Source organism: Drosophila teissieri, chromosome 3L, assembly GCF_016746235.2.
Source record: "Drosophila teissieri strain GT53w chromosome 3L, Prin_Dtei_1.1, whole genome shotgun sequence".
Lineage (NCBI taxonomy): Eukaryota > Metazoa > Arthropoda > Insecta > Diptera > Drosophilidae > Drosophila > Drosophila teissieri.
In genome coordinates this window covers 3,393,415-3,412,344 of record NC_053031.1, presented here as the reverse complement: position 1 = coordinate 3,412,344, position 18,930 = coordinate 3,393,415, and the positions used below count along the sequence as shown (strand labels likewise).

The window sequence follows — 18,930 nt, the reverse complement described above, 5'->3', positions numbered from 1 at the left end:
CAGATCTGCGGCGATTTGTTGACTTTGCTGAATGTTTTTGAACAACTTTTGATATTTGCTCAGTTTTCATTTCATTGCTATTTGGCATTACTTATCTATATGGCCAAGCGGCTAATTAGGAACGTGGGAATGTCTAAGGGCATTTGACATTTTGCGATGGGTGGAGTGATTGCGGATTGATGGGGGTTCCTAACATCGTATTTATCCAATTTCTGATTATCCAATTGATATTTAAGTTATTTTAGTTATAAGAGAACTTCACAAGCAATGGCGATCCATCAATACAAACTATTTACCACAGCTATTCTTCTCAAGAGCTTCGCCACTTTCCCCCCAGACGGTCTCAAGTTCAGCATTCTATTGCTCCAATCACACCTCTTCAGATTAATCGAACCCTTCTGACGCATTTAAATAAAATTCACAATTGGCAGGCGGATTCGGTTTTTAATGATTTACAACACCCCCGGAGGAAGTCTTTGCCCCATTGAGCTGGCATCTGGACAGGAATGGCCCGTGTTTTATTACCACAAATCAACCAGACCAAATAAAACGATTAGGGAAACGTGAAGAAGTGAGTGGCTTGGTGCAAGTGTGAGTGTAGAGGAAAGAAAGAAAGAAACTTTGATATTTTGTCAAACGTTTATGGGCAAATCAATCAATTTCAATGCAATTTCAATTAGGCCAAGATAAGCGCTAAGGAGGCAGAGGCAGAGGCAGAGGCAGAGGCATTCAATTCAATCCAATCAAATGGGCCAATGGTCGCGCTATCAGTCCGATTGTGTGTGTGTTCAATAAACAATTTTAATATTTTTAATTATGAAAACAAGTTGATTATATAAATTAAATCGCTGCCCCGTCAGCGATTAGATTACGACGACACTTCTTCTTTCCAAAAACTTCAAATTCTTAACTTTTCGAGTGATGTGACGACCATTTAAGCGGCTTTAAACAAATTTTTATAATTTTTTCCATCTTCATAAATATCAGGGGTATACGAAAAAGTGCGGGGCGGAGGGCGCGACGTCTGATAAGGGATTTTGAATTAATTGAAAATTGATTATTAGCGATATATGAGCGTGCCGATAAGAACGTCCGAAATTGAAGGCAGCTAAAGATAAGCGATTTCTTTTATTTCGAACACTCTTTCATAATTGAAAATTAATCCATCATAATAGACGTCAGCGCAGAAATTAAAACTGAAGTACGACCCTCCGTTTCGAACCCTTAAGAAAATCACCGGAGAAAGGGAGCAAATAAAATATGAATCGATAAGCGGAGATAGTAAATTATGTGGCCACAAACAAGACCAGGAAAAAGGTAAGGTAAATAGGCCCAAAATGAAAAAATGAAAAAGGAATCGTATATTTTATAAATACAAATGAATTGATATTGTAAGCAGGATGGCAGAGGTGGCATCATTATCTGGCAATTGAATGCACTTATGCAAACAATTACAAACTGCCAGGCAAACAGCACTGCCGTGTATCTGTATCTGTAGCTGTATGTGTATCTGTATCTCAAGCCGAGTATCTGAACAAATAAGGAGCACAAATCAAAATGCGATTTTCGTGCGTCCTTCTTATCGGAAAGTGCACGTTTACCTTTCGCTTCCAATCGTCTGGCGCTTCAACGCACTCACTATATGGTCCCATATAATAATATGTATGTACATTGTATATATGTATATGTATATATCAGGAAGTACTCCCTGCAGAGGTTAAAAAACTGCGATGTCGCCACGGCAGCTAAATGTATCTCAACTGTGTGCAAACAGAACCTACAGAACCCACTCCAATCCACACAACTCCACACAACTCCTCACCTCTGGAAACTCGACTTGGTTGGGTTTTGGTTTCGGTTTCGGTTTTGGCTCTGGTTTTCGGTCTGCAACGGCTTGGAAATTTGTTTGCGCTGTGGCTAATGAGGCAATGCAGATACAGAAGCTATATCCACATATGTAGCTGTATATATAAATATACAGATATCACATGTTTCTTTAAGATTGCGCGATTACTGAGATATACTTAAGCTGCAATCGTCTCTTACGGTTAAGTGAGTTCATTCAAAAGTACCTTTTACCCTTTGCACCTCTTTAAATCTTATTTTCATCAGCACTATCAGCAAGATTTACGATGCATTGATTGTTATCAAACGGCCCTAAAACCTAAAGCGCTAATCTAAATGGTATTCTAACGTGTTTTAATAAAAATAATAATTTGCAATCGTTCAGTAAACCATTTCCTCTCTAAGGATTATCAGTATCGGTATTATCTCATTAACGATGCCCATAATTCTGACGTTCTGTATATGGCAATTAAAAATAATAAAGAAATACGAGGAAGCGAGTAACAGAAATGAGTTTATCAGTTTTTAATAAGTTTGCTTCGTTGGCGAGCCAATAACAAAAGCAAATCAATTCGCGCACTTAATGAAAAAACACAACTCAATTATAAACTTTATCAGTGGTTTTTGGGGCGGAGTTTTGGGCTGGTCTCTCGCCTGGACTCTCGCAGTCATTTAAAAGTCATTTTCTCAATGCGAAAATTCCATTACAAATTGTGTGTAAATAAATAAAATAACATAAAATATTTATCCCATTTCGTCTGTGTACTTACGTTGATTTACAATGGATAATTTTGTGAAAAATGGGTTTGGTTAAGAATGATTTAACGATTGGGATTATGGAAAAATCAGCAGCTGAGTCTTAGGTGTCTGTAAACCAGTTAAGAAATATTCAATTTGCAATTGAAAGGCAAACATATTAATTGACCTCCTTGGAAAGTGTGGCAATCATTTGGTAATCATTTGGGGGCAGGCAAAGATGACCCGTCTGGGTTTGTTTAAAACATTGCACGAAAGAGGAGAAAATCCTGAATAAAAAAAACATGCAAATAATAAATATTATATCAAAGTGCAGTAATAAGTTGCATTCACACATTTGTATAGTGAACTCGCTGTGCCCACAACTCTGTCAACATAATGAGCCAATTGGAATGGCAGGCACTTTGCAGATACAACTCAGCGAAGTATCCGTATCTGTGTATCTTTGTTGCTGCTGATATGTAAAAATTATTTATTGATAACGCAATTTAATGCCAATTATTTGCACATCAATATTTGCTCAATTATCAACTGCAATTCACTTGGGTGCGGTTGTGATGTTGTGATTAATGAGCACATCCAATGATATTGATGATGATGATGACGATGAAGGGTGCTGGTTTGTTTTTCACTTTTTTGCGGTTATTGTTTTAAAATGTTTTGCAAAGTCTTTGACCTTTTTGATTTATCTATTGGCATTGAGGCATCGAACACAAGTGGCAAAGTCAACTCAATCAACCCTCCGCCTTCATCCCTTTTTTTTTGCCAGCCTTGCAACTTTCTGTTTACTTAGCTAACTAAGGCGCTGGAAATCTGTTGAAATTTTCTGGCATTATTGTTCACTTATCGGCTGAATTAACACGACAAAAAGGGAGAAATGGCAGGTTCAGGATATGTGTTACCCGTCTCTTTCCAACTCGGCTCATCCCTCTCTTTCCCGGTTTATATGCTGACCACATCAGCTAAATTGCAGTGGCATATGTGACGATTTATTTTTATTGGTGATTTGGTGATTTCTATTAGTGATATTTGCTGGCAAATTTAACGCCTGATTAGCCTAATATGTCAGACAATTTATCATTGATCTAAGGCAGAATTTATGGTGCTGCTGCTGTAAATTCTAAAAAGGGTTTATCAATTCGAATTTCGATTGAAGAGATCATTGTGTTTAGTGATTACAAAAATGTATTTTAATATTTATTTGGCTTACAAAAATAGTAATGTACACACTAATGTCCAGAACACTATTAAATTTGAAATCCTTTGATTGGTGCCTTTTTCTTCTCCGTCGACAAACCATTTTCCGCAGGGACACGTCTTATTTTCCATCAAAGATGACCAAATCGCCCGACTGCACATGTGACAACGTTTGTTGTTTTCAATATCTACGCCTTTTCTTATGATCTTTTGACATCCCGTTTCCGGCGACCAGAAACAGCAATACCCGATAATTGGCTCTATAAATTGGTAAATAGTTAATGAGTAAATAAGTAAATAGTAAACACTCACTTTCTTTTACAAAAGCCAATCCGGCAGGCATGCAAGTCTGTAGAAATGGCGGTACTTCGGACGAATTTACATTAGTACCAAACTTGCGGGCATCAACTTCAAATTCACAACTCCATCCGGTTGTCTTAACTTCGCAATTGCGGTTTATCTTCGAGCAATTCGCACATTGCATCTTATCATAGAAACTTTGGGCGGTGCTGGTATAAGCGGCTATCATCCAAACGAGTTTTCCAAACATCTCGGCTGTCAAAAGTGTGTTTTTCTTCAGCGACTGCTGCGATCGGTTTATATACAAGATTTTTACTTAATATAATAAGCTTAAATTGATAATATATTGATGAATGAAATCAAGTTTACCCACAACGCTTTCCTTTACAACATTTTAGCTCTAATTGCATATTTACGTAGCCATTTGGCCAAAATCAAAATGGAATCGGATAGACAAAATGCCAACTAAAACTGAAACCCAATCCAAATCCGCACCCTTTCCACATAAAAGCCCCAACCTACCGAACCATCCATACAATCCCATCCCTCTATCTGTGTTTGTGTTGTTATATAAAATAAACTATTCTGGAATAACACAAATCATACTGGGCCAGAACAAACGAGGCTGGACCATTGCCAGGTCATGCTCCACCATAACTGCTGAGCACCACCCCACCCATAAATGTTAGTTAAATGCACGTGGATGAGTAGATAAATATGGTATAATGAAAATAAAATAAGAACCAGATAGAAACTTGCTGGAGGAGCGGGGATCGCGGGGCGGGGCGATAGAAACAACAGCAATCAGTCGTCATTGCAGACATCGCACTAATTTTGAGTTAGTTGTTGGGAAAACATTTTCGGCTTGAGTTTTGGGTTTTTTCTCCCCGGAAAATTGGGAGTGAGGTGGGGGGGGCTGAATTTTTGTACGTGGCCAAGGAAAATACACTTTGGCACGTTTCTTGTTAGCGAACAGTTTTCCCCATTTCCTCGGCTACTTTTAACTCTCTTCCTGTCTGGACATTGCATTCTATATATGTATGTACTACATATTATGGGTTCTATTTATTCGGGTTCTAAAGTCTGCACCTTTTCAACTTCTTTGTCTTTCTGCCAGCTGCTTTCGTTTGCCTTTGCTTTGGGCAGGGATTGTGGCTTTAAATTGGGAATGAGTTACTTTGATTAAGTTAAGGAGATTAGGATTGAGTTAACAAGAAAAGTAATAACACCTTAAACATTATTTCCCATTTAGTCATCCCTAGTTAATCTACCCAATATCAAGTTATCAAGCTGAAATGCACAAAATCGATTATACCTCACAACGTAATAAAGCTTATGTTAATGTATTCCTTGGACTTCCATTCGATTTGATGTCCTTTGCTTCCGCATTCAATCCATTTATAGCGCGCTACCCTCCTGTAGTCTGAGCCACTTGGTGGCCGCCATTCATGTCCACTTAGTAATCCATCATCAAGGGAACATTAATATCATCGTCTCATCGGGCTGAGCGTGGGTCGTAAAGAAAATGCATTATACGGGCATTACGGCGGGTAGCGTCAAACTGCCAACCGAGTTATAAAAGTCCAATGAAACGAGACGTTATCGGGATTATTGATTTCTGGCCCCGGCTTAAAGCTGCCTTTGGGCCGCTTAAAGTGTTTGGATCGCTGCTCGAGTGCCTTAATTGCTGGCCTAATCATCCGCCAGACGTCCTATAACCTATTGCCCCTCCATCCCACCGCCCCCTGCCCGCACTCCCTTTAGGAGCCATTAATGACCTTCCGCCCAGCACTCCCTCTCCCTCCACGCTCCACTCAAGTTGATTATGAAGATTCTTTCGTCTTTTGCCGTTGAACTTGCTAGTTGCTCAACACTCCATAATGATGGCAATTATAGCCTCGTTTTTCCAACAATTTATATGAAATTTGCTGCTCCCCAGCTCACCCATCACCCCCCTCACCCCCTCACTCCCCTGCTGTCCACACTCTCTCTTTTTTTCGGCCAAGCCACGCCCCCTCGTTGGACATTTTCAGCCACTTGGCCACGCCCCATGCCAGCAGGCCATCTCTGTCGCACTGTCAGCGGCCACTGCCAGATACTCCATCTTGAAAGCGGCTTTTCAGGTTTTTCAGAGAGCAAGAGAGACAGAGAGAGAGAGAGAGAGGCAGAGCGGTGCTGATTGCACCACCGGTGGTGCTTTATACTGGCATTCCATTCCGTAGCGCGTCTGTGATATGATATACCACGTTTGCCCGCCAGCAGCGCACAGTCGTTAATGAGCGCTCGTCGAGTTCGCTTCGCAGGAAATCACAGCTCGGTTGCGCACGCGTTCGCAAAGGTTCGATTTCGAAACGTGTTGGAAAGTGTTTGGAAATTTGAAGAGGAAAATATATATTGTATTTCGAAGAGTATAGAGAAACTGAACATATTGGTGAACCGAGTGAAGCATGTCCAGTGCCCAAGTGTCGCAACAGCCGCCACCACCGCCGCTGACCGCCAGCAGCAGCAACTCAATGCCGTCGCAATTGCTGCTAAGCCACATACAGCACCACAGCAGCAGTCTGCACCAGCAGCACCAGCACCAGCAGCAGCACCAGCGCAGCCATCAGCGATCCTCGCCACCTGCCCAGGACTACGATCAGGGCAGCAATCAGTCCACGCTCTCGCCCAGATCCCAATTGACGCCCAGTCCGCCGGCAGCGAGTCCCACGCACTCGGCGGCCACCACAGGATCACCAGTTAGCACCTACGCTCCGGCCTTGAGTCCCGGTGCCGCCCAGGATAGCAGCCAAACGGAGAGTAGCCACAGTCACTGTAGTCAGTCACAGATGCCTCTGCTAGTGGCGCCCATGCCCGTGGGCACAGTGGGTCCGCCACATCCACATGCCGCGCCGCCGCATCCTCGTCTTTATGTGGAGGGTTTCCCGCCACCGCATCACGTGCCGCATCCACATCCCGCCCTGGGCGCCTATCCCCTGCCACGACTGCCCCTCATGATGCCGGCCAATCCGCCAGGTGTGCCATCAGGAGCAGCTGCACCACCGCCCGTTTCGCCACAGCCCGCGGCCAATCAGCTGAGCCACAGTGGTGCCACAACCATGGCCACAACCACACTCCTGCCACCCGCCCAAAGTCAGCCGAAGAAATCCTTCTGCATCGATGCCCTGCTGGCCAAGAGTCAGCACCAGTCGGGTGAGCCACAGCCCATCATCGTGGACGATCGCCTGGCCGCCCTGCACTATGCCCGGGATCAGGCGGAACTCAATCATGCCTTCGTGACCGCCTCCAATGCGGCGGCAGCTGCTCAGGCGGCTGCCACGGCCGCCGGCGGCATCAGCGAGCAGGAGGCACTGCAGCGCATCCGGGACTCCAGGGAGTACGACTCACCCAGTCCCGACGGCATGTCAAGGTGAGTGAAGAGATCTAGATGGGTTCACTAGTACGAATATTTCGAAGGGGGTTTAAAGAGAAAAACATATGAATAAGGCTTTCAAAATGTGTAATGAGTGATATTAATATCCTTAAAATGGATAGAACCTTTATACCATTAAATTTGTTAAGAAAAGTTAATCATCGCTAATTGTTGGTTACCGAAAAGAATTGTTAATTCCTCCTTAATTCAAACAGTTTTTTATGGTGAAATACATTAAAAACATTGTAATGTAATCACTTAACTAACACTCATAATAAATTTCAATTGGTTAGGGGAGTGAATGATTCAAAAGTATTTATTTGATAGCCTATACTATCTGTCCTGACAACTTAATTAGTCACTTGTTAAAAAGTACTACCAACGGCTTTAGGTTGCTTCACAAAATTAGGTAAACTCAATAGTTAAATGATACCTGACTTTCCGCAATACAAATACTTGTCTGACGTTATTACTCGTTTGCATTAATTGTGCGCTAATACCAGAATTTAAAAACGATTCGGATAAAAATGCAGCTCTTACCGAAAAGTCCCTCAACTTCTGGTCGTAATCCCTTGGCTGGCTACCAAACAAAACCGTGGCACTTGCTGGAAAACCATTCTGAAAGCCACAGCGAAGCCCCAGTGAAGCTCCAAAGCAGCTTTGCTGGCACTCGAAAACATGGCATGAAAACAAAGCCAATTCAATTGGTCAATTCCAGTTTGGTCATCAGCCGCAGAGATTACGTATACGCCATGTGTCTGCCGTCACAAGTGTGTGAGTGAGTGGCTAATTTGAAGTGGGAATTGTGTAGAAAGAGGCAAACAAATGAGAGGGCGGGTGGCGGTAATATTAATTGTTTTCAAAATGTGTCGCGTAATTTCGATTGCCATCGATGGGTTAGATAATTCAGCATATAGGGTGCCCCAACCCCCCCATTAAGTTTCTGTCTTCAACTTGTGCTCTTTTTGCAGATCGGAATCGCCCACTTCGTCGCACCGCTCCAGTCCGCCCATCAGTCCCGGCTGCGAGGATCAGCAGCAGCCCCACGGTGGCATGCATCCCCAGCATCTGTCCATGCGCATGTCCGACTTCCACGACGAGTTCAAGAAGCCAATTCCACCCCACAGTCCCATCAGGCCACAGGATTTCCCCCTCTACGCCGGCGGCCATCCTTACCAGCTGCTGGCCCAGGGCGGATCCGCGTTCCACCGACCGCTGGATCCCTCAGGCAAACCCATTCCCGTAAGTAAAACTAAAATATATCTAAATATTACAAAGTAGCTAGTGCAATGTATAAGAAATAGATCAAAAGATACCTTCATATGTTATTTAAAAGTAGCTAAAGTGACACCGCTTTCTTATGGTATAATAATCATATTTTGTTTCTTGCTCCTCCTTGCAGATACCCATGGGTCACAATTTCATGCCCTCGCAGCTGCAATTTGAGTTCCTGGCCCGCGCCGGCATGCTGCACCATCGGATACCCGAACTGGCCGCCTATCCGCATCATGCGATTCTGGGCAAGACGAGGAGACCGCGAACCGCCTTCACATCGCAGCAGTTGCTCGAGCTGGAGAAGCAATTCAAGCAGAACAAGTATCTCAGTCGGCCCAAGCGATTCGAGGTGGCCAGCGGTCTGATGCTGTCCGAGACGCAGGTGAAGATCTGGTTCCAGAATCGCCGCATGAAGTGGAAGCGCTCCAAGAAGGCGCAGCAGGAGGCCAAGGAGCGGGCAAAGGCCAATCAGCAGCAGCAGCAGCAGCCCACGCCCAGTGCAGCCAGTTAGGAGGAGTAGCATTAAGGAGGAGCATCTGCAGGATCTAGAGGATCTGTAGACTCTGCACGATCTGTGAGATCTGGAGGAGTGGTCTCCAATCTAGTCATGCCGCGATCAAACCGCCGTCCTACCATCAAAACGAGACACCCTGTTTTCTAGCACCCAGTTTCATACGCGCAATCGGTCGAAATCTTTTTTGGGTTTTTTCACATTGATTTCGCTTTATTATTTTTATTATTTTTCGTGTGCCACAACCACTGGTCACTGTGTGATATATGTAAACAAGAAATATAAATTAAATTCATTACCCCTTGCCCCCCACCCCCCTCTCTAGACACTGTATGTACATAAACATAAATCTAAATAGGAACACGAACATAAATAACAACATAAACATAAATCTAAACTAAATGAGTAATGCCTAAGTAAATAAATTACGTTAAATGCGATTAGTTTAGTTGGTAATTTGCAATTTGCTTGTGTAATTTGTGTAAATAATTGTAATTATGTAATTGTAGTATTTAATATTAGCAGAAACAACAAGAGCCATTGAGAAAAAATAACATATATATAAAATGTATAATAACGCATTGCGATTGAATTAGTTAATTTTCTGGATTTTATTTTCGAAATCAAAAATGGAAAAAATAAATCACGAGAAACATAAACTTACATGCATTTTAATAATTGGGGTAAACTAAAAAATGGAAAAGTGAATCATAAATGTGGGAAAGGTAAGAAAAAGGAAGTTTAAATTAAAGTTTAAATAAAACCATAAACTAATTTAAACCAGAAAAAGCAAAGCAATGATTACGATGACCAAAAAAATGTTTAGAACGAAAAAAAAGGTAAAAATAAATATATAATTTATATATATTCAAGCAAATATCTAATCTGGCTGGCTTTGAGAGCTGTCTGTGGCTGGAATTTATAAATACACGACGACCATAAAGAAAGAGCTATTAGCCACATATTCGTTACTACCAATCAAAATTCTACTCAATTTCTGAATTCTGAACTTCTCGCCATTGCGATAGTGCTTATCGCTGCAAATAAATCAAAATGTGCGCAGATAATCAAGTTAATTGCTGAGACAATAATTATGACTAAATTTATAGTATCACTTCAAAATTATTTCGCTAATTAAAATGTAGCCAACTTAGGGCGAACAACGAAAGCACTTCTTAGTTTCTTGGCTTGTTCATATCGATTTTGTGTTTGTTTGTGTGGCAAATTGAAAAAATCATGGTGAGCTTCGATTTCCGCCAGAAGAAGAGCCATATAAAGTGCTATTATCAAGGAACTCAGTACAACAGGTTTGATAACCGCTTGAATTCAGTTTAACGCGAGTGCTAAGTATTTACATAAAAGATCATTTTATATTTATATATATTGATTTCCTAACTAAACGATTTTCAATATTAATTTCTTTCATAACTTCTAAAACAGTTTCCTAATTACTACAACAACCTTTACTAGCATTTTGCTCACAAAAGATGACATAAAGTATGAAATCACCTAGTATTGTTCTTGCCACTTTCGATTGCATTTCCCATTTCCCATTTCCCATGCCCAGTACCATTTCCACTTCCAATCTCGTGAAGAGAACTCGTCCGTCCACTTTATCACGTAGTTCTCAAGTATTTCATGGACTCGCACACGACGGACTTTACGGGTTTTATCGACGCTGTTGGTTTGCCTTGAAGTATGCTTTATATTGTTATTATTGGTTGTTTGATCTGTTGCTGTTGTTGTTGCCTTATTGTTGTTATTATGCAGCAGTTTCTTGTTTTCTGATGGGCTAATAAAAATTCATTCCGCTCCTCTGCTTGCCCCTAACACGTAGCGCATTCTCCTCTGAGTAAATGAGTGGAGCAGACATTTCTATGGAAGGGTACATATGTGAGGCACAGTGGGTTAATCACTAGCAAGTTTTCCATAATTATAACTAGTATTTAAACTTATTTAACTGGTATCAGCCACTTAATACGTATTTCAATCTTTCTCACAGTAGCTAAACAACTTTTCTTAGAATTTACTTCAAAATAAATACGTTTTCTATGACTATATAACTTTTCTTATTATTTCATATTGAACTTTTAATACCGTGTTCTAATTACTAAACCCTTGGAACCTTTCTGCACCGAACTTGACCCACTGTGCACCCTGGGCTGCGGTTGCTGATGCTGCGCTTTATTTTGATTTGCCTTGAAGTGGCCAAATGTGTTGAACCAGAACACAATACAAAAAAAAAATAAGAAATAAGAAGGGAAAAGGGGAAAGGGGCGGACGATTTTCCCCTAATTTCAATTCATTGAGCTATTAGCGGGTAATTTGCAGCAGGAGAGTTTCAATGAAAACCCGGCGAGACCATAAAAGGGTGACAAAGATCAAACCGTAGAACTGGAATTCTACACGGGATGTTGGATGGTCCTGGATGCTGTTTGGTCCTTTGGTTACTTGGTCCCTTTGGGTTGCCTGCTGCTGATTGTCGCATCTGTTGCAAATTAAATTTGCGTTATAATTTCTATAAACACACAAGCGTTGAGTTGAGGAAGGCACACACCCAGAAAATCGCCGATTCAATTGAGGGTTCACTTCCCGCGTCCGCCGTCAAATTTGCCCCTCCTCCTCCTGACTTTGTTGCCTTTGTTGCTGGTGTTACAATTTGGTTGTCCCCTGTTGGGCGACGTCATCAACTGCACTGAAAAAAATAACTTCATGTTGGAAGTATAAATTATATTTATATTATATAAATCACTTTCAAAAAGATCGTAAAAGTTATCTATAACTTGCGTGATATTATTACTCATTAAAATTGTGTAGATTTATTTATTATTATAATAATTATAATATAGTAGTATATTTTTCATATTTTTGCATATTTTGATACATCAAGTTGATTTGTTTTTCTCAGTGCACGCCAACCCTCTTGGGTTGAATGGTATTTATCGTTCTCGGCCCGGGTTCCCAATTTGATCTTCATGTCAACACAGATGATCACATTTTATGCTTAATTTTGTTATATGTGATGTTTGCTTAACTGATTTAGCGCACACCGCTGCCCAGCCAACCCCTCTAATTTCTATAAATTGCCATTCGCTGCACTTTTACGCTAATATTCAATCGAATTTGCCTCGATTTTCGATTTTATTGTCAAATATGTGCGATTATTGTCATATGTTGGATTTTGTTATTGTCAAATTTGCATTTGTCTGGGGATCGCGAGGGGGTGTTGGAGGGGGGGACGCGCTGCATAAGCGGTTATTGCTCGTTAGCCATCTAGCTAATGGCTATTTACACAGTCAGTGGAGCGGGTGAACTGCAGCTAAAAGGATGCGGAGAAGGATACGTGGGTCAGGATGCTGTGGTGCCCTATTGATTGGCTTCGATTCACATCACAATTGATGGGCGGCAGTACGTTTTTAATTGCTGCCGCGTTGGCAAATCCCTTCTAATTGATGGGCAACATTCATATGCGCACATTGAGCGACTAAAACTGATGGTTTTTAGAGCAAACATGGTAATTTTCGAGCTTTATAGTTGTGAGCAATCATTCCTTATTCATTACTTTTTGCTAAGACATTGCCATAACTTCTCCTTTCTCATTGAACACCACTTGAAGTGTTTGTATCTAAAGCCATTCTACGTTGTATCTAAAAGATGTGGAGATACACCCATAGAATCTCAAGTTAGAGATCCTCTTAAGCTAAATAAAGCACCCAAGTCCCTTTCCCCCCAACCCGCTAAGCACTTTCTCCCCTCATTGCTCTGTTAAATTTGCTAATTAGCCCGACATAAGGTTTTCTAATTTCCTTTAACGCGCAGATATATCAGCAACAGGGGGATAAACATACATACAAGTATACAAGTGCATCTATGAGGAAACGGAACCCGCAGTTGGTCCAAAAAGCAGACGAGCAACCCTCTCTTGGCCACCCCTTAACCCATGGTAGCCCAACAGCCCCCCCACTTGGAAGTTGAGTTTGGCTTCAGTCGTTTGGTATCATTAGCCTCTGGGGATGATTTGTTGTTGTTTGGCAGCACTTGATCAACGCAGCAATGAATTCAATTAGCACCAAAACACCAAAAGAGCGTTGCAGGGGCAAGCAGACGGTGGGTGATGCAGGAGGTGTGGCACTTGCTGCGGGCAGAGGAAAATCCGGAGGCAGAGGCGTAGGAAAAGCGGACACACCCTCGCCATTAGAGAGTTGCGATGGGGAGGGGGGTTGGAAATGTGACGGAGTCTGGTCAATTGTTTGGATTATTTTTCTGGTGAATTATTGCGTGTTGACGCATATGGTGACAATTTTCCCTTTACAAATCGCTCCATCTCGCTCTCGATTTTCCATTGACCCTCTCTCTCTCTCTTTTTTGCACCCATTATACCTCCTGGTGCCCCGGGCAATTAGCTTTGATAGACGAATTGTTCGTTGCTGTCGCAGAAATTTCCTAACGATTAAATCGGAATCATTTTGGCAATGCCAGGGCATTGACTTTATGGCAGGACCTTTCCGACACTAAATTTCGACGGAAATTCGCTGGAAATGCGTTTGATTTCGTTATATAAAAGGTTAAGTATAAAATAAAGTAAATGTGTAGTGAAAATAATAAATACTTTAACTGGTTCTACACAAGTATTCAATATGTATTTAATATGTAATCAATGTATAATATGTCCATTTTCCTTTGCTGTGATACATTTAACTAATTGACCCTTTTACTATAAATACAAATCAAAAATTAATTTTAAAAATGTTAAATTTTTGGAAAAATTTAAATTCAGAACACAATAGTGTATATTTTTCTGGCATTTCTCTCTACCCAAAATGCCTCCTTTTCGCTATCCTTTTTCATTGTTTATTCAGTGGACGCACGCACGGATTTTCTTTGCTTCGTTTATGGATTGATGGCAGCCAAGTTGGAAATCCCTGATTGCTCTTGGACATTTTGTGTTTGCTCCGCGACTGTCTCCCGTTCCGAATTTTCCTCAATTTTCCTCCGCCACCACCAGCACCAGCATAACCCCTCCCACGGACGTCTCTCTATCTGTTTGGTTTGCTGGAATATAGCCAGATGGATTGTGTAAACATGCTGGAAATTATGGTATTAGTCGCGTATCACGAGTTCGGCATTCCATTCTCAATTGGGTTATGAATTGATTAATGAATTGATAAATTTGTCGCCAAAGGTTGTGGGTTTTTTTTGTGGATGGTGGAGATTATCATATGGCTAATAAAGGGGAGGAAAGGAAGATTCTGGTGAGAGTGGCTCTTATAAAAATATGCTTCCATATTACAAATATTTATAATGCGGCATAAAAGCTACCTTTCATAGTTCCCTGTTTAGCTTATATTTCTTAACAATGGAATATATTTTTTATGGGTACTCTACATTTTCTTAAACATATTTAAATTTCTTAAAGTAACAACCCCATTTTCCTCATCCATCAACAGTTGTAACAAATTGTTGTTAATTTGTAGAACTTCTTTCTGCAGCACTTCTTCCTGTCTCAACTCCTTTTTGCCGAGTGCCACATTAATTGCAACAATTAAAATGTACAAAAAGAGACATCAAATTTGTTCATGTTGTTGATGTTGCTGCTGTTGCCAGCGCTAATTAACCCATGTGTGCCCGAGTCTGAGGCAATCCTCTCACCTATCGGCATGAATGTTCTACCCCCTGTTACAGAACTGGCAAGCAAACAAATGTAGATAAACAATGTGAGAAATATTAAATTGTAATCCGCTTAAATGTGTTAAAAGGTATTAAATCTAATTTGCATAATTGCCCAGCCGACGGAACGAGCGAGAAATCAAGCGAACCCCAGGGATATGTAACGAAAGTCAGGGGCGCGAAAGTTTTGCCCTTAAACAAAACTCGATCCAATCAAAACTGGCTCACGCGGGGAGTAGCGCAGGGAATACACCGGGAGAAATAAATAAATAAGATTGAAAGTGTCGGGGGAATATACTATACTACTCGTCGAACTACAAAATGGTAAGAACTTAAAAAAAAAACATATTTGTGATTATGATTAAAATCAGATAGGCATTTCAAATTAGTGTGTAAATTTAGAAGTAAGCTTATTGAATTTTATTTTTTAAATATATATTTAGTTGTGCAAACTAATTTTCTCGCAATATACAAATCCTCAAGTGGCGCATCCTTGGCGCCGAGTTTGGAATGCACGTGAGGACAATATTTAAAAATGTTTAGCATAATTAATGCGTATTCCAGTCCCAGATACGTTCGCATCCCTACCTCCACAGGCCATTTCCCTATCCACACTCCTGTAATCCCGACAAGTGCCGCCGAAAGTTAACGAACATTTGCCTAATCAACCCTCCAAAAACATTCGCGCTAATTTGAGCCCTCCGATGGTCCATGGCAATGTGGGGGGTTAACCGGGGTCACTGGGGTAAATACTTTAGGTACATCCGGGATCGGAGGCAGGACCTCTGGGCCACATTATTCACACATACGCTCAACTGAGCCTCGGCATTCCCGCGGCTGTGTGCCTAAAATTGAATTTACTTTATTTGCCACTAATTGGCTGAAATACCTGAGGGCGTTTGGGCCAAATTTCGGTCGGGGATTCCACAACAATTGGAGGTGTGAATGGTGATTTGTATTTACTTAGGATGTTGGGCATATGAAGTGAATGGTACGCTTGTTAGATGAAGAAAGTTTACAAAATCAGACATACAGTTAAGTAAATATTCTCTTTAAGGCAACTATTCCTTGTTTATAAACCTTCTAAAGAATTAAAATATAAATCCCTTGATAGAACAACATATCAAAACGCCTGTCCCTCCCATGGCAATATATTTAAAACATAAAATTCAAGCGAAAATCTCAAGAACTTACTACACACATTACATAAGAAGGATCCGGAATAATATCCTTGGCGGCGAAAGATGAGACAGAACCCCCGCAGATGATATGATAATGGCAATAAAAGATGATAATGTGCAAAATCCTTTTGCCCAGATTCGCAAAAAACAAGACACCAGTCTCAGTCCGCAGACAGAAGCGCCGAATCATTAAAATGGCCAAACTATTCAATGAATCGCACTATTAATACCCTTGAAGCAACCTATGTTACTATCTTACTACTTAGATAATAATCAAAAAATGCAAAACTTCGTATAAGTAAATGAAATAAGACCACTGAAGTTATACGCCCGTATAAAAACAGGGTATTTGTAGCGACAGTTGAAGAAAAATAGCAACAAACGGCAAACAACAAAAGCTTGAAGAGCAGTGAATGCTATTAACATATTAAAGCAATAAAAGAAATGGCATATAAAATGCTGGGCAGACCAACCGAAAAAGGAAAATCCACCCAGTTCACAGTGAGCCAGTGGAAAACCCCCCCTCCTTTTGAGAAAAGGGGGCGAAACGACGACTCACACACCCAACTGTTTAGCGGCCAAGTGGCATTTACCCTTCGGGTTCGAGATGGAAATGGGAACTGAGCTGCCACACAGCCAGTGTGGAAACTCCAGGGACTCCGGGGTATATAGCTTCGTTTCTCCTGGTACTTCAGTCACCACCATCATCATCATCATCCTCATCACCACCATCCCCGCCAGCCCACTTTGCAGATAATCATACTAAATGCTGCCATTTGCCATTTGTGAGGTTTTGCCACTTGCCACTTGCCCTTTATGGCTCGAATGTGTTGTCTGTGTGCCGTCTCTCTCGCACGACGGCGCACCGTCTCTTTCGCACACAGTGTGTGGGCGTGTGCTGGAGCTACTGGGACCCCTGGTTTTTGGCAAGCAAATTGTGAAAAGTTCGCCCCAGCGAAGTACTTCTAAAGCTCTGTGTAAACACCCACTAAAATCAATTTGCTGGATTTTCTACCACCAGAAAATGTGTATTTTACGGGTTCAAATGGTATGGCTTGGCTGCAAAAGACTGGTTAAGATTCCGAGTTGGGGGTATGCCAAAATGGGTGGATTGATTGTGTTTTTGTTCGATTTGCTAGCTGAAGCAATTGGATGGGTCCATTGTAAGAGCTGTAAATGGAGCATTATATGCGAATGTGGTATTCACAGCGATTATCCTGTTCATACTGATTTTAGTAATAGATATATACACTAAATTAATATAGTTTTAACTATGGTTAAATTGTTATCATGTTACTTTTTCTGTGAATTTTTAAGAAAGTAATAATAAACCACTGCTTAGGTTAAGCTAAAATGACCATACAAGCTTAAATAGTAATCTTCTTGTTCAGAAGAACGTCTTGTGTATTGATAGTAACGAAAAGTTTAGCTTGATCGAACTGAGATAATTCGGTGCCATAAAAATAAAAGTTTCGTCCAACTTTTATTCAATTCGAAACGCTGTCATCTCGATCCCCGCACTATGACTACATAATCTGCCATAATGTAGCTGAAATTCCAATTGAGCACAGAGGAAAAATGTTGAATGAGAAACTTTTTGCCATTTGGAAACTTTTCTGCAGGCAAACAAAGCTTAGAAAGTGGCGTTTTTCCAGCGCAATGGCGATGGACTTGTACTTGGTTATGCTCCTCGTTCAATGGCCTTTGCTCCCTTTACTTAATCTCATCTAATAAATGGCTTCGCCTCCTGTCTCGTAAATCACTTAACAATTTGCGAACAAAAAACGTAAGTGAAATTCATGCCAAGGTTTTCCGGATTTTCCAGCTTTTTTACATGGCCCTGCATAAGTGGCCCAAAATCGCATTCATATGAGGCAACCCCTCCGCAGATTTCTACATTTCCATCGGGCAGGGGCAACTTTTTTGTGTGACCTGCCATTTGATTTATTTATTGTTGGTTTATGCGTGATCTCGCCTCAAATTAGCATTTATCATTTCGATTGGCTCCACCCAAGGAGCAGTCAGCAAAAGCCATTTTTCCACCAAGTACTTAGGGAAAACAGCCATTGAAGTACAAAAAAAAGGAAACCACGAATAGCGGTAGCTTTCCACGAAATTGGTTTAACAAGTGTAGCTTGATTTTTCAAATTGCGTTCCAGGTCTAGTTTCCCCTTCAACCCCAAAGTGATTGATTGCGATTATGCAAATGCGAAATGCTTTAAAAGGAGTAATTTTGGCAATGCCGGCGATCGAAAGGGTGCACTCAACCATTTATTTTATGGCCATTATCACACAATAAATTTGATATAAGCTTTGGTAAGCCGACCAACCTAATTTCTCGGCTATCCAGGCTTATCGACAGATAATCCCCATACAGGAAACAGTAGCCAGATAGAAGTGCTCCCCTAACTCACCTAACCCTGCTAATCACCTCGTGCTCCAACTGGATCCAATCAATACTCATTCCCCGAATGAGGCGGCCTTTTGGGGGTCCAATGTCACTAATTGTGTGCAAATGGCGTTTGTGCCTTGCATTTCGGGCCCTGCATATAAATGGCCTAATCCGAGGTGCTGCACAGAGGCGCAGCAAAAAGGGGGTCCTACAATTGGGGCTTGGGAAATTAGGAAATTAAAGTGATTTAAAGAAATGTTCCTATAATTTAAATAGTCCTTAATGCAAGTACGTGATGAAACCAATACTAATGATTGATACTTCTGAGAAATTGTAACCTTTGCAATAGCTACACCCACCTGAACTTACCAGTCAGGCAATAATAGCCACCTAA

The 18,930-nt window shown here is 41.2% G+C and overlaps 2 protein-coding genes across 2 annotated transcripts; one reads left to right on the top strand and one right to left on the bottom strand.

Annotated features, from left to right (window-relative positions):
• Positions 1-3,768: 3,768 nt before the first annotated feature.
• On the bottom strand, positions 3,769-4,392 carry LOC122617823. The gene is made up of 2 exons (XM_043793813.1): positions 4,111-4,392; positions 3,769-4,058 (listed from the first exon to the last, which is right to left on the bottom strand). Exons 1-2 carry the CDS (start codon positions 4,346-4,348, stop codon positions 3,808-3,810), a joined length of 489 nt encoding a protein of 162 aa, XP_043649748.1. The 5' UTR covers positions 4,349-4,392; the 3' UTR covers positions 3,769-3,807.
• A 1,992-nt stretch (positions 4,393-6,384) lies between these two features.
• On the top strand, positions 6,385-9,853 carry LOC122616874 (homeotic protein antennapedia). The gene is made up of 3 exons (XM_043792452.1): positions 6,385-7,507; positions 8,482-8,752; positions 8,913-9,853. The coding sequence occupies exons 1-3, from the start codon at positions 6,546-6,548 to the stop codon at positions 9,294-9,296; spliced, it is 1,617 nt and encodes a 538-aa protein (XP_043648387.1). The 5' UTR covers positions 6,385-6,545; the 3' UTR covers positions 9,297-9,853.
• The last annotated feature ends 9,077 nt before the right edge of the window (positions 9,854-18,930 follow it).

Bases quoted from the DNA above. Each gene is read 5' to 3' on its own strand.
- LOC122617823 (XM_043793813.1), bottom strand. From the start codon at position 4,348: ATGTTTGGAAAACTCGTTTGGATGATAGCCGCTTATACCAGCACCGCC. The intron at 4,059-4,110 runs GTGAGTGTTTAC...ACCAATTTATAG, and splicing joins ATTGGCTTTTGTAAAAGAAA to AGCCAATTATCGGGTATTGC.
- LOC122616874 (XM_043792452.1), top strand. From the start codon at position 6,546: ATGTCCAGTGCCCAAGTGTCGCAACAGCCGCCACCACCGCCGCTGACC. The intron at 7,508-8,481 runs GTGAGTGAAGAG...CTCTTTTTGCAG, and splicing joins AGTCCCGACGGCATGTCAAG to ATCGGAATCGCCCACTTCGT. The intron at 8,753-8,912 runs GTAAGTAAAACT...TCCTCCTTGCAG, and splicing joins CCTCAGGCAAACCCATTCCC to ATACCCATGGGTCACAATTT.